The sequence below is a fragment of the Mustela erminea genome, chromosome X, assembly GCF_009829155.1.
Source record: "Mustela erminea isolate mMusErm1 chromosome X, mMusErm1.Pri, whole genome shotgun sequence".
NCBI lineage: Eukaryota > Metazoa > Chordata > Mammalia > Carnivora > Mustelidae > Mustela > Mustela erminea.
In genome coordinates, this window is record NC_045635.1 from 124,567,436 (window position 1) to 124,581,412 (window position 13,977).

General features: G+C 44.8%; 1 protein-coding gene across 9 annotated transcripts in view; it reads left to right on the plus strand.

Moving 5' to 3' along the window:
* Nucleotides 1-13,977, plus strand: part of AFF2 (AF4/FMR2 family member 2) — a 459,081-nt gene that overhangs the window by 279,427 nt on the left and 165,677 nt on the right. For all 9 annotated transcript variants that reach the window (XM_032330752.1, XM_032330754.1, XM_032330756.1 and 6 more), the window contains exon 4: nt 7,413-7,457. In XM_032330752.1, the coding sequence (XP_032186643.1) occupies nt 7,413-7,457 (45 nt within the window). The remainder of the gene's footprint in view (nt 1-7,412; nt 7,458-13,977) is intronic.

Genomic DNA, 13,977 nt, shown 5'->3' on the forward strand with positions numbered 1-13,977 from the left:
TCCCAAACCAAACAGCTAATTAGTAGTAGAACTTGGACACTTAAACTCTTTCCTGTCAGTATGTCTTTCTTCCGCTACTTTATTAAATCATAGTTAGCTGAAAGCAAGATGGCTGCCTTGCGGTGGCTTAGCTGCTGTACATTGTGAGAATATGCTGCGATTGTGGAGTGGTTAGGAGTATCTGGACACTCTAAAAACTCTAAATTTCTTCTTTAAATGATAAAATTCAGAAGTGAACTTGCTTCTCAGCATTCCTTCTTGACATGCTTAGATCATGCATATTGGCCTTAACAGCTTTAACAGCAGCCATTGACAGAGTTCAGAAGCTGCCTGACATCACTCCAGTTTGTCCATCTGTAGTTTAACAGTTTCCTCTTTTACCATAAGAGATTTAGGCCTGGGACACAACTCAGCCATTAGCATGAATGGCAGGCAGTACAGCAAGAAGGCATTTAGTGGGATCGAGATCTTAATTTTAAACAGTTCTTGGTTGCAGTGCCCTAACACCCCAGACAAGACAACACTGGGTATCCTGCAGGCCCTGAGGGGTTTGTTGCAGGCCTAGAAATGTCAAAAGGAAGGGACCATGGCTAGAAGATCCATGGGTTTTAGGGCAAGCACCAAGAGCCGGCAGAAGGCTAGAAGCACAAGCAGGAAGGGGCAAACAAGGTGGGCCAGACTGGGAGGCTGGCAAAGAGAAGTAGGAGGATATACCTTAACTGTGAGCAGCACATTTAAGGAATCTATGCACAAAGCCTTGAGAATGTGTATGCAGGAGGTAAGGCCCCAGGGCACCTGGGTGGTGGAAACACAGTAGCAGCAGTTGGAATGACCTCACTGTCCAGCTTGGGTGACCAAAGGAATGAGGGGTGGGCGGCCAGGCACTTCCAGATAGGCTCTTGGTTTCTTAGGGCAATCTTTCTAGATGTGTACCTTATTATTCTTTAAGACCATAACCCTGCTCCCCATTTATAGCTCACTCTTCTATAGAACAAGTTATTACACCAGATAAATGAACAGTGAGCTAATGGCTATTCAGAGCTCACTGAATTAAGTACTCTTCACTTGAAATTCCAACTGCCATTAGGTCCTCTCAGCTGATGATGGGCCTTTCTGCATATGCATCCCGCCCTTGCCCATGCCTAATGTAATCAGGGACAAGATGTCCTCATAATGAAGCACATCACCCGCCCTTCCCCCACTCCTTCCACCCTTACTCCCCCTTGTCTCTCTGTTGTCTTACCCCCTCAAGTTCCCTCTCCAGCCTCCTTTGTCGTCTTCAGGGAGAGCCACCAGATGGAGCAGCAGCCCGAGACTTGTTATACATTGGGCCCCTGGATAGGCTTTTCATAATTAGTTACCTGCACGGGATGTCTTGGGGGCCAGTTTACAAGGGGACCAAACTGTGCCCTTAGTGGTTCTAAGTCTCAGTGTGATGATGCCTCGCCACAAGCCTTAGAGGCGACTTGGGACAGAAGTCGGGGAGGGAGCTTACGATGTACATCTCAGCCCCATAACCACTCTAAGAGTGTACCTTGTATTCCCCTCCTATAGACACTGAAACAGAAAGCCAGGCAGGGAAACAAATGCAGAGAAGTTCAAGTACCTTGCCCCAGTCCACAAAACAAATTAAGTATCAAAGCTGGGATTAAAATCCAAGTCGGCCCAGCTTCAAAGAGTGTATTCTTTTCACTACCTCTTGATGCCCCCAGAAAATATAGTAAATTATCTCATTTATTTGCTCAAATAAATAAAATGTAATTGCACTCACTGCCTTTTTAGTTTTGATGCCATGGAAGAGTCTACATAAAAGGTCATTTTTTTTTTTTTAAGCCGGCCTGAAATGGCAAGGACATTAAATTCCTTTGATCTTTATGCTCTACTTTTGTTTCTTCTGTCTTAGAGAGAACCATGACTACTAACTTATTTTACATGGGGTATTTGGACCATGTGACTCTCTTAAAAATGGACTGGAAGCAGTATTTGAAAGTAAACTCCAAATCTGTGGGCACCCAGGATTTCAGCTGTATTAAAAAGAAACTGGAGGATGAGCTGTTTAGCTGTACCATGTAACAGTTGTGAAATCTTTTTTGTTTTGATTAAAAAGTCCTATTACCTGAGGACTTCTGTTGACAGCTTATGTAATATTAACTGTTCCTGTTTAATCAGGGCCTCATGAATACCAACTAGAATAGGGACAGATTAAGGTGAGGCAGGAGGCAAGGGACTGACAGATCCTAATGGGAACTGGGTTTGTAGTTTTCCAAATTGGAGACCCGGGATTCCCTAGGTCGGGTGGGGAGATCAAGGGATCAGAACTCCAGAGGCTCCTCCCCCTTGTTTTTACAAATGACAGACCGTGGGGATTAAAAATTTTAAAAAGCCGGCAACTCATTTGGTAATGCAATATCATAACCTGACTTTTCGTTCTATTAGTAATGCCACATCAGGGGAACTCCGTGTCCCGTAAATCAATCATGGGGATAAATGCGGCAATTTGTTAATGAAAATACAAACGGAATTACTTCAGAAGCTGCCATGGATGTCATTCATGCATATTGTTTGACTGGGCCGTTGGCATGGTGTTTGACACTCTGTGTCACTTGCACTTGTTAGGGGAATGCAAGCATTCGCTGGCAATTAAACCTGTGATTTTTGAGTTTTGCTTCACGAAGTCTTTGTCAAGGTGGAATATGCCTGGAATCATGAGCTTTGATTGCCAGATATTGTGGGACAACCTCAGGGTGCTTTTAGGGGAAAAGAAAAAAAAAAAAAGAATGACCCTTCTCTTGCAGTCCCTTAATAATAATACACTGACAGGCAGGCACTGAGCTCTCCCTGGCCCCAACCCTGGTTAACCATGTGATGATCATTATTCTTTTAATGTTTTACATTAATCTCCATGTTTTCTATTAGTGCTAGCTGCTGCTTATGTCTCTCAATGCCACAATCAGGGTATTTTTGATATCTTGTATTACCCTAATCGCCAAGAAGTATGCTCCAAACTGATTAATTCTGGAATGATTAAAACATCCTATGCAATTCATTTATTGTTGCTGCAGTTAATTGAATATTTGATGATTTAAAGGTACCCTCATTATTTCCAAAGATATGTATTTATCACCAGGCAGATGATCTGTGTGTGGTCTTTCTGTGGGTACATGGGGTGGCAGACTGCGCTGTCACATGCCAAGAGGGTAGGCACTTGGAAGGGCTCTCCATCAACGCCCCCACCTGCCTGCCGTGTGCCTGCCTTCCCTGGCCCTCAGAGGACCACATCTGTGCCCAGCATGAGAGGGTCATCTGGGGCCAGGCGGGAGAGCACAGGCTTGCCTCTGCCACGCGCAGCCTGCTCTCTGCTCTGGGAGGAGGGGGCAGAGAGGGGGATGGAAAGGCCGCTGCAGCTCTGAGTGGTTAACTTGCGCTCTGTGGACTATCTGAATGCTCAAGGGTGGATTGAAAGAGAGGAGAAGGTGGCTCGGGAATTAAGCAGCAGCTTGGCAACTCAGCGGGCAGCAGTTCTAATCCCCGTGTCACCACTAGTTCTCTTAGTCTCCTTTCCCACCTGTCCGAGTGACTCCAGAAGTACTGCGAGAGGAGTGTGTGCATGTGTGTGTGTGTGTGCGCGCACGTGTGTGTGTGTGTGTGTGTGTGTGTGTGTGTGTGTGTGTGTGAGAGAGAGAGAGAGAGAGAGAGAGAGGAGGGGGAGTGCCACTGGGCAAAATTCCGGGGCTGAGCCCCTGCCTCAGTGCAGCTGTCTTCAGTGTGCAGAGTGACTCCCCCCCAAACCTGGAGTGCAGCTCCGCAGGGGATCTCAGAGACTGAAGTGGCCTCAGGTGGCTCCACCACTTTTCAGCCATGACAGATCCTTGGTCTCTCACTCCCATGTGGAGTGCGGACTACAGTGGGGAGCCCGGCAGCTGGGGGCTTCTGTCGGACATGACTCTGTCCGTGAACCCGCGAGGTCCCCTCTCCCTGCCACCTGATCAGACCTCCTGTTCTGTATTGTCTATTTCCCGTGTAAATGTTTGTCTTCTCAGTTTGCATGGAGTCTCAAAGCCAGAAATTATGTTGTCTTCAGTGTCTTCAGACCCTCCCCCTTGGCACCATCCTGAGCACAGTGTGAGCTCAATCAGGATTTGTTGTCTAAAGAAATAAATGGGAGAACTGATGAATAGGCGGTCGGGCGGTAAATACGATCCTATTACCCTTGTCATGACTACCTTACAATGTCTGTCCCAGTGGGTCTCTAATTGTTTGTTTTGCCATCCCATCCAGACATTTAACTCCCAGAGAAAGAGGCCAAGTCTCAGAGCTGTTTGTATCACTGCCCCCCTGCAATGCCTAACACTATTCTAGGCGCAGAGGAAATGCTCCGCTGCTTAATTCAAAAGCACTTGCAGGGGGAGAAGCATTTGCTGCTCAAATGTAGCTGTCTTGCAATGGAAAAAGCTGTGGGGCAGGGCTAGAGAAGTTTGCAGGACTAGTGACTTCATGCCAATGCTGGATTCCGGGCTTTCTTAAAAAGAAAAAAAATCTGAACACTCGGTGTGGACACAGACTTATTTGACTGCCCTTGTCAGCAGTCCTTCCCAAACCTGAGTGCTACTGACACCAAGAAGTCGTTATTAGATGTGCTGCAAAACCCCCGAGTTGACAACTCTTTCTATTTTGACATCAGTTCCCCCATAAGGAAATAGATACTTTATAATACCAGGTGTAGGGATGATATTTGCAGGGGGAGAGAGTAAGTCAGTTCTTTCCTGGAAAAGATGAGAAAACTCAACTTAGTAATAAAGCAGTGAGGAGAACAACAGGACAAGGGGTACAGAGCACATTCACATTACTCACATGCTGCTCACAGAAACCCTGTGAGATTTGAAAAGAGTGGGTATTAGTATGATGGTGATTTTATTTTATTCTACTTTATTTTATAGTTGGGAAAACTGGAACTCACAGGGGTAAAGTTACCAAGTCCTGTTCCCAAGTGGTAGGGCTGGAACTCCCACCTAGTTCCTTATACACCCAGAAGCAAGTGTTCTTGTGGTGTCTGCACATTGTTTGTATGTTTTTCTCTGTGGTTGGAAAATTAACATTATGTTTTTTGTGTGGGAACAAAAAGAGCAAGGACCTTTTTCTGAGAGCGGGACATACATTTTTAGCCCAGGAGGCCCACACAGACAGAATGCAACAATGATATTGAAGATTTAATTCTGCTAGAATCATTTTGACCTTTGGCAAAGGTTATTTCTTAGAAGTTCATGGATTGTCTTGGAAAATACAGTTACTAGAGCATTGAGCAATGGGATGAGATTGTATCTGTGGTTAAAACTAATCCGTTGAGTTCTGTAATACTGCAGGGCGTTAGACATCTGCCGGTGCATGTTCCACAAACACTCATTCTGCATGGAATGGTGGTATTTGATGATTGGGAAACAAACAAACAAAAATCACAAAAACTAAAAAGCCCAGAATTCAGCGGTCAAGAAAGTTGGGAACATGTGTTAAACACTTAGATAGATGTCTTGGAGCCTTTAATTCGCACCATGGATTTCCACATAGGGGTTGTATGGCAGTATTTCCCACACCAGTCTGGACAGGGACTCTTTAATTTTGCACAACTAGTGGCTGTGAGATGGTCTTAGGGAGCGGTACACACAGTTTCAGTCCTACATGAACTATGTGATTCCTCCTATTTACCTTTCTCTTGAGTGTACAGACTCCATGAGGGAGAAAGCTATGTCTCCTTTTGCTTTTCATGGTACCCACGCCTAGCATAAGGCTGGAGGCATAGTCCTCGGCCCTCAGAAAAGTTGTTGAATGAACGAATGTACTGTGCTAGGCCAAAGCATACCCATAGTTCCCTATTGGGGACCTGCATTTAAGGTCCTCTGGAAAGTAATGCCTAGCCCTCTTTTCCTGCCTTTCCTTCTACTGTTCTTTCTACCCAGTATTAGAATGTCACTGTGCTGGGAAAGAGTGACTATATGATTTATCATCCAAACTGGGACATTTGTGAGGGGGATCTGTGAGGGGAAAAAGGAGATACTGTCAATAATGACTCCAGGATAACAGGTGTAAACTGGAAGTGTACCGAGTACTGGATAGTCCCTCCTTTATGGGGGACTCTTTCTCAGCCTGCCTCCCCAACAAAGGATTTTATGCTCCTGAAGCAGGGACTTTTACATGAAGAAGGTACTGAAAAAATGCAAGGTGAAATTAATACCACTACAGCAGTGACTTTAATGCTGAATTAAGATTTGCTGATGTTTATATCAGGTTTTCTTGCAAATTTGAGGGAGACTGGGGCCATATTCTATTTTCCATTTCCCCAAGTAGAGTTATGTTCATCCTTCAGTCTATTGGAGTACTAGGGGCTCATCACCTAATTGCCCCTGTGAGATATTTGGGATGTATAGTCTCTGTGACTGTGCTATCTTTAGAGGACTGACATTTCACCTTCTGAGGCAGTGATTTAAGGAGACCAAATGTTCTCCTTGCCAGAACTGGAGGGAAGCAGAAGTGACAAATTGCAGTCCTGGAGAGGGGGAGGGTATGCAGGAGAGAGAGAGGTTTGGGGGATGCCTGCAACTCACACAGGTGATGTCACACCCGGCAGACCTTTCTTCGAGTGGTTGTCCCATGCCCACATCCCCCACCAGTCACTGCCTTCAGGCTGGTGTCTTAGTTTGGTGCCGGCTTCTGGCTTTCACTGATTATAGAGTCCCTGGAGGATAGATCCATGTGCCAGACCTGCAGTGAGTCCTCAGGACATTTCTTCAAGTTGCTTGAATTTTGATTGATCAGGAAGATGTCACGCTGGGAAAGACAGCTCATGGGATTCACTTTGTATGTTTGTGAGATGCTCTCTCAGTGCCAAGGCATGCCTGCAATTTACACAGGAGTCTGAAACTTGGTGTTTCAGATAAAAATTGCAGGCAACTGGTTAGACTACTAAATTTAAAAAGAACTTAATTCAATCATAGAAGTATGTCCTATAGGCCTCATGTTTTTAAAATCTATGATTATGAATAATATATTAAACTGTGGCAAAGGGCCAAATGGGCCGTCAAGATGAGGAAGTCGAGCTCCTTCTTTGGATAGATGAGCAAAGTAAAGCCTGGGTGATGGGGAGGGTGGGGGGAGACAGCCCAGCATCCCACAGAAAATCGGTGTCGGAACAAGCTACTCTCTTTCTGCTCCTTGCACTATGGTCTTCTTGCTTCATTAAGGCAAAACAAAATTGGCCACTAGCAGATACTTTCAGCTTTGTACTTAACAGGGGAAAAACCCACATTGATAGCTCTATTTCCTTTCTTTACAGTTTTTCCTACCGTGTAAACTATGATAGAACAAGCTTCTCTGAGAGTAGCTAAATGATGCTTAATTTCTGTTTGTTTATTTTATTTTAGGTAAGCCTTCCCAGTGATCCAAGCTGTGTTGAAGAAATCTTGCGGGTGAGTTTAAACCTTTATTCCTGTGCCTTTTAATAATGAAGCAATCTATCTGCTTCAGCTGTTTCAAGTAATTACTGCGCTGTTTCTGGGAGTATCCTGGTGGGGAATCCTCTCATTCCACTTCAAGACCCTTCTGCTTATACCTCCTGGCTCATTTCTCACTTATCCTCTCCCCATCCCTGGCCAAGCTAGTCTTGTCATCTCCCCAAGCTTTTGTTTCATCCTTGTACCTTTCCTGGTCTTTCTTTTGATTTTTTTTAAATTTATTTTTTATTTCTTTTCAGCATAACAGTATCATTATTTTTTCACCACACCCAGTGCTCCATGCAATCCGTGCCCTCTATAATACCCACCACCTGGTACCCCAACCTCCCACCCCCCCGCCACTTCAAACCCCTCAGATTGTTTTTCAGAGTCCATAGTCGCTCATGGTTCACCTCCCCTTCCAATTTCCCCAACTCCCTTCTCCTCTCTAACTCCCCATGTCCTCCATGCTATTTGTTATGCTCCACAAATAAGTGAAACCATATGATAATTGACTCTCTCTGCTTGACTTAGTTCACTCAGCATAATCTCTTCCAGTCCTGTCCATGTTGCTACAAAAGTTGGGTATTCATCCTTTCTGATGGAGGCATAATACTGCGTAGTGTATATGGACCACATCTTCCTTATCCATTCATCCGTTGAAGGGCATCTTGGTTCTTTCCATAGTTTGGCGACTGTGGCCGTTGCTGCTATAAACACTGGGGTAGAGATGGCCCTTCTTTTCACTACATCTGTATCTTTGGGGTAAATACCCAGTAGTGCAATGGCAGGGTCATAGGGAAGTTCTATTTTTAATTTATTGAGGAATCTCCACACTGTTCTCCAAAGTGGCTGCACCAACTTGCATTCCCACCAACAGTGTAAGAGGGTTCCCCTTTCTCCACATCCACTGCAACACTTGTTGTTTCCTGTCTTGCTAATTTTGGCCGTTCTAACTGCTGTAAGGTGGTATCTCAATGTGGTTTTAATTTGAATCTCCCTGGTGGCTAGTGATGATGAACACTTTTTCATGTGTCTGATAGCCATTTGTATGTCTTCATTGGAGAAGTGTCTGTTCATATCTTCTGCCCATTTTTTGATAGGATTGTCTGTTTTGTGTGTGTTGATTTTGAGGGGTTCTTTATAGATCCTGGACATCAACCTTTTGACTGTACTGTCATTTGCAAATATCTTCTCTCATTCCATGGGTTGCATCTTTGTTTTCTTGACTGTTTCCTTTGCTGTGCAGAAGCTTTTGACTTTGATGAAGTTCTTTTGAGACTCCCCTCTTTTGTTAGTATTCTCCCCCTCTTCAAGCAGCCTACCCTAAATCTTGGGCTTTCTGCTCTCTGGAATCTCAAGCCTCAACTTCACTGCTGCCTCCCTTGCCAACACGGGTTGAAGAAGGTTGTGGGGGTTGCAGACTTGTTTCATCCTTGCACAAGGATGAGGGGACAAGATGTGGGAGGGTGGAGGGCAGTGAGGTGGAGAGACTTGAGAGAAGGTAAGCTGTAGGACCTGTTCCTAACGGGAGGGAATGTGTACGTAAGAGTGACAAGAGGTGGCAGTGACCTCTCCCAGAACAATGCTAAAAACAAAGGCAATACCAGAGCCTAGCCTGGAAAATGGGTCTCCCATCTCTAGCTGTTAGCACCATAAGGCAAGGCAATGCTGCGTGTGAAGAACAGGAGTCATGGCACTGAGTCCCAGGGCCAGCCCTGCTGTTTGTCACTGTGCAGTTTGGACAGAGAACTCCATCTTTCTGAAACTCCATTCCTTGTCTGTGAAACAGGATGATAATACCTGTTCTATTTCCCTTTGAAACCACCAAGAGATAGAGATGCTCATTATTATGATAAATGATGATCAGTGTGGCCATGAAAAAAGCACGCAGTCTTGCCCCCTAGGGAAAAGAATAATCTGTGTACCATTGAGAAGTCTGCCCCCCATCCCCCCACTTACCAATGTGAGGAACTCTCCCCACTTCTTCCTGAGACTTCCCGTGCTGTGTTACCTTCTGTGACAGCATAGCCCAAGGAAAAATAAAGAGGACAGAGTTGTTTATTGTCAAGTTCACCTGGCCTCCAGTTTTACCTGTTGGGGATATGCGTGCCGCACTTTCAGCCTATGAGCCTTGTTACCCACAAGATGATACTCTGATCAGAGATGAAAGTATCCGAATTGGGGATATACTGGCCAATTTTTACAAAAAGATTTATTTATTTTAGAAAGAGACAGAGAGAACACGAGAAAGGGGAGGCAGAAAGGGAGAGAGAGAATTTCAAGCCCATTCAGGCTGAGCACAAAGCCTGACATGGGGCTTGAACTCATGACCCTGAGAACACAACATGAGCTGAAACCAAGAAGCAGACACCCAACTGACTGAGGCATGCAGGTGCCCCTCTATGCTACTTTTGGAAGAGCTCAGGAATCCCTCTGTTATCTTTCCTGGGGCCTAAGGGTTGGAGTGGAGAGTGGGCAACTGTTGAGAAATCCACTGGTGTGCTCCACCTGGGGACCACAGCTGCCTGTTCCTTCCATTGTGTGGAGATGGGTCAGATCAACAAGAGACACAAAATGCTTGCTCATGTGTGTGTTGGCTGCATTCCTGAAAGAAAGGTAACACGGCAAGAAATCTCTTCCTCTCTCCCAAATGAAATCAGTGGTCTTTTCTTAATTCCCACAGAATGTGGTTCCCATTTCAAAACTTTCACCTAATTGGTCGCAATTGGAATCTCTTCTTAAGAGCGGCCTGGCCCTGGGGTATATGGGGCTCCCACGCTGCCCCACTGCCCGAGTGAGGAGAGCCTGGTGAGCACCTGGCAGAAGCTGGGGGCCCCTGTCTGCTAGAGGAGCCACTTAGAGAAACAACAGAATGTCACTTAAACAGAAAAGAAAAGAAGCAGGTTGCCTTAATAAGCTCGTAAAAGATAGCACCCTTTGAGGAGGTAACAAAAGTCCTTCTGTTCTTGAAAGAGAATCTAGGGAAATGTCTTTTTTTTTTTTTTTTTTAAGGGCTGTAGATTGTATAGAATCCCAGGTATTTTTCAACAGCATCATTAATGAGTTGGCTTTCCTTCATTGAAGAATGACTGACATGTCTCATGCTTAGAATAAAAATAAGCATTCCAAAGTTTATGTCCTAAATTTTATGAGTAATTCTTAAATTTGTATAGCCCACATTGTGTGGCACAACAGGTTCGTGGTCATGTTTGTTTGAGGGCTGTGGAGCCCAGCGGATAGTTCCACAGCTCTCTGTGTGGCCGTGCTCCCCAACTGCCTCCTCCCTGGTGGGTATTGGGGGGGAGGCTTTTCCCTTCCTTTTCCCCTCCACCTCTCTCTGACACCATCAGCGTTTTTCAGATCAGCCAAGAGCAAGGGCACATTCTGCCTCATTGAAGCGTAGCTGTGGGGAGGAAGGGGTTCTGGCCCTGGAGTAGGAATCCCTGGGTCCCTCACTTTCTAACTGTGTGGCTTCTCGATCTCTTCGTGCAGCAAACAGGGGGTAATAACTCACCCTGCCACCATACGACCCACCTGCAGTGAGAGAATCATTAAAGTGTGCACACGGTTTGTGCGGGGAACATGGAGAGCTCAGTCTGTTTGCTCTCTCAGCTTCCCCACCTCACTGATCTCCCCCCTTTTTGCCCTCCACAGCCCAGCAGGCTAAGCATGCAAACCCACTTCATCTCCCCTGGGGACAGACTTCTTTTATAAACCAACTACAACAGAACTGGTCTCGCCCCTCTCTCAGTCCCTCAGTCCCCAGGCAATGGAAATACTTTTCCCTAATGCATTTTATTTTTGCATCCTTCTCCAAAATGCTGTTCCAATTCAAACCGTTTGGCTTTCTTTGTGCTCCTGCTTCTCATACCATCTTAACCCACCTCCTCTGGTCTTCCAGGGCTAACTTGACCTGATAGGGTGACCATATTTTTCTGTGGCACATGACTGCCTTTGAAAACACTTGAACCACATTATGTTATTTTGATAAGAGGAAGCATGGGGTAGTCCCTATTTTTTTCAGGAAAGTAAGGCCCAGAGAGGTTATAAATGACCTGCAACGTCGGTGAAGCTAGGTTGCGGTGGAAGCAGAAAAGGAACTTGGTCTGCATTTCACTATGCCAAACCGGCTACCACCCTCTCACAACCCTCTGGATTAAAAAGAAACAAAACAAAACAAAAAAATTGCCCCAGATGCTGGCTGACTTAGTCCTAACCACTCTAAGAATCCCACCTAACCAATGGAATTTGAGCAGGCATCAGGAGTTAATTCTTTCTTCCTAACATTCTTAATATATTCGAATATCACCTCAAATAATAAAATAATAACAATGGCATATAACTGCCACTGATAAAAAAATAAGAGCAATGTGCCATTTCCAGGCAGAACACTTGAGAACACTAGGTTGCGTACATCTTGCGACAGTCCTAAAACTCTACATCTTGAGTCTGTGATAGCGCAGCCCAAGGAAAAATAAAGAGGACAGAGTTGTTTATTGTCAAGTTCACCTGGCCACCAATTTTACCTGTTGGGGGTATGCGTGCCGCATTTTCAGCCTGTGAGTGTTGTTACCCACAAGATGATACTCTGATCAGAGATGAAAGTATCCGAATTGGGGATATACTGGCCAATTTTTACAAAAAGATTTATTTATTTTAGAAAGAGACAGAGAGAACACGAGAAAGGGGAGGCAGAAAGGGAGAGAGAGAATTTCAAGCCCACTCAGGCTGAGCACAGAGCCTGACATGGGGCTTGAACTCATGACCCTGAGAACACAACATGAGATGAAACCAAGAGGCAGATGCCCAACTGACTGAGGCATGCAGGTGCCCCTCTATGCCAGTTTTGGAAGAGCTCAGGAATCCCTCTGTTATCTTTCCTGGGGCCTAAGGGTTGGAGTGGAGAGTGGGCAACTGTTGAGAAATCCACTGGCGTGCTCCACCTGGGGACCACAGCTGCCTGTTCCTTATGTACACTAGGTCGCGTACACCTTGCTACAGTTCCAAAACTCTGCATCTTGAGTCCCATTTTGCAAAACAAATACCTCCCTATGCATTTGGCTCTTGTTGGCGCACTCTAGTCCATTCTGCCTTCCCCAACTGCGGTCTCCTTTATGACTAGTATCATGATGGCATCAGCTACCCATTCCTTCCAGCTGCCATTGTTTCCTTGATTCATACAAATCCAGTTATGCCAAAACAATTTCAAGTCATTTTTCAAACAGACCAGAAACCACCAACCCACAGCACCTCTCCTCCAACTGCCCTTCTGCCGTAAAACATGCTGTGTAGATCCACTTGTCTTCACTACTTGTCAAGTACATTGTTGCCTAGTCTAACATTTTGCAAATCAGAAACATCAAGGTGGGTTCCTGGGTGGTTCAGTGAGTTAAGCCTCTGCCTTCAGCTCAGTTCATGATCTCAGGGTCCTGGGATCAAGTCCTGCAAGAGCTTCCCCCTCTTTCTCTGCCTGCCTCTCTGCCTGTTTGTGATCTCCTCTCTCTCTCTCTCTCTCTCTATCTATCTCTCTCTCTCTCTCTCATTCTCTCTGTCAAATAATAAATAAAATCTTAAAAAAAAAGATAAACATCAAGGTGACGATGGTCCCAGACTGTGCACCTGCTTTGGTCAGTGCACCATTTGCTCTTTCAACTCAAGCTACCCTCAAGTCCAAACAGAAATGAAAACTAACAATAACTCTGGTGGTGTTCTGCAGTTACAATTCATCTATCAGATAAGGGACTCTGAAGCTGCTCATATGTAATAATATGGGCCACATCAGCTTCTCTCCTGAGCTCCGCGGGGTTTGATGGGTCCTCAAGTAATCATTTCTGGAAGAGTTCAGCCAAGAAGAGCTGCATGCACTAAATGCTACTAGCTGAGGATGGATGTTCAGTGATTATTTGCTTGGCAGTGGTATGATTTATTTGTTCCTCGCAAGAATTTACTTAAAAATATCAACAAACTATCAATTAAGTCCTTTCTTGAGTCAAAAATGCAGATAGAGCATGTCTCTTAGCCCTGACACTGAACAGATTGTGTTTCCTAGCAAAGTACCTTCAGTAGTTGATAATTTCATAGTCTAACATCTGTAAGCGTAATTCACTGTTTATGGGGAATGCTGAATTTGCTAGCTAAGATTTACGGAACTTGATTTGATAAACTGTATAATCTTACAGATCTTTCCCTGCCATATGGATCAGGTTGGTAAACATCGACATGGGTACCTCTTTTGGATGACGGCACGATCTGTGTTTACAGCATTCTAAATTAGGGCAATTCCACATATTAGGTCTGTGTTTGGGTGTACAGTTTTAGCATGGAGAGATCTTACCAAATAATTACAGGACGACTGTGCACAGTACTTGCTATTTTTTTTTTTTTTTTTTACTTTTAAAAGGGGAAACAAATGAAGAAGCCCATCTTAAGAATGAAAAAAAAAATGGATCAGAGAACAAAATTGGTCAATTATCTCTGAAAGGAAATTTGATTA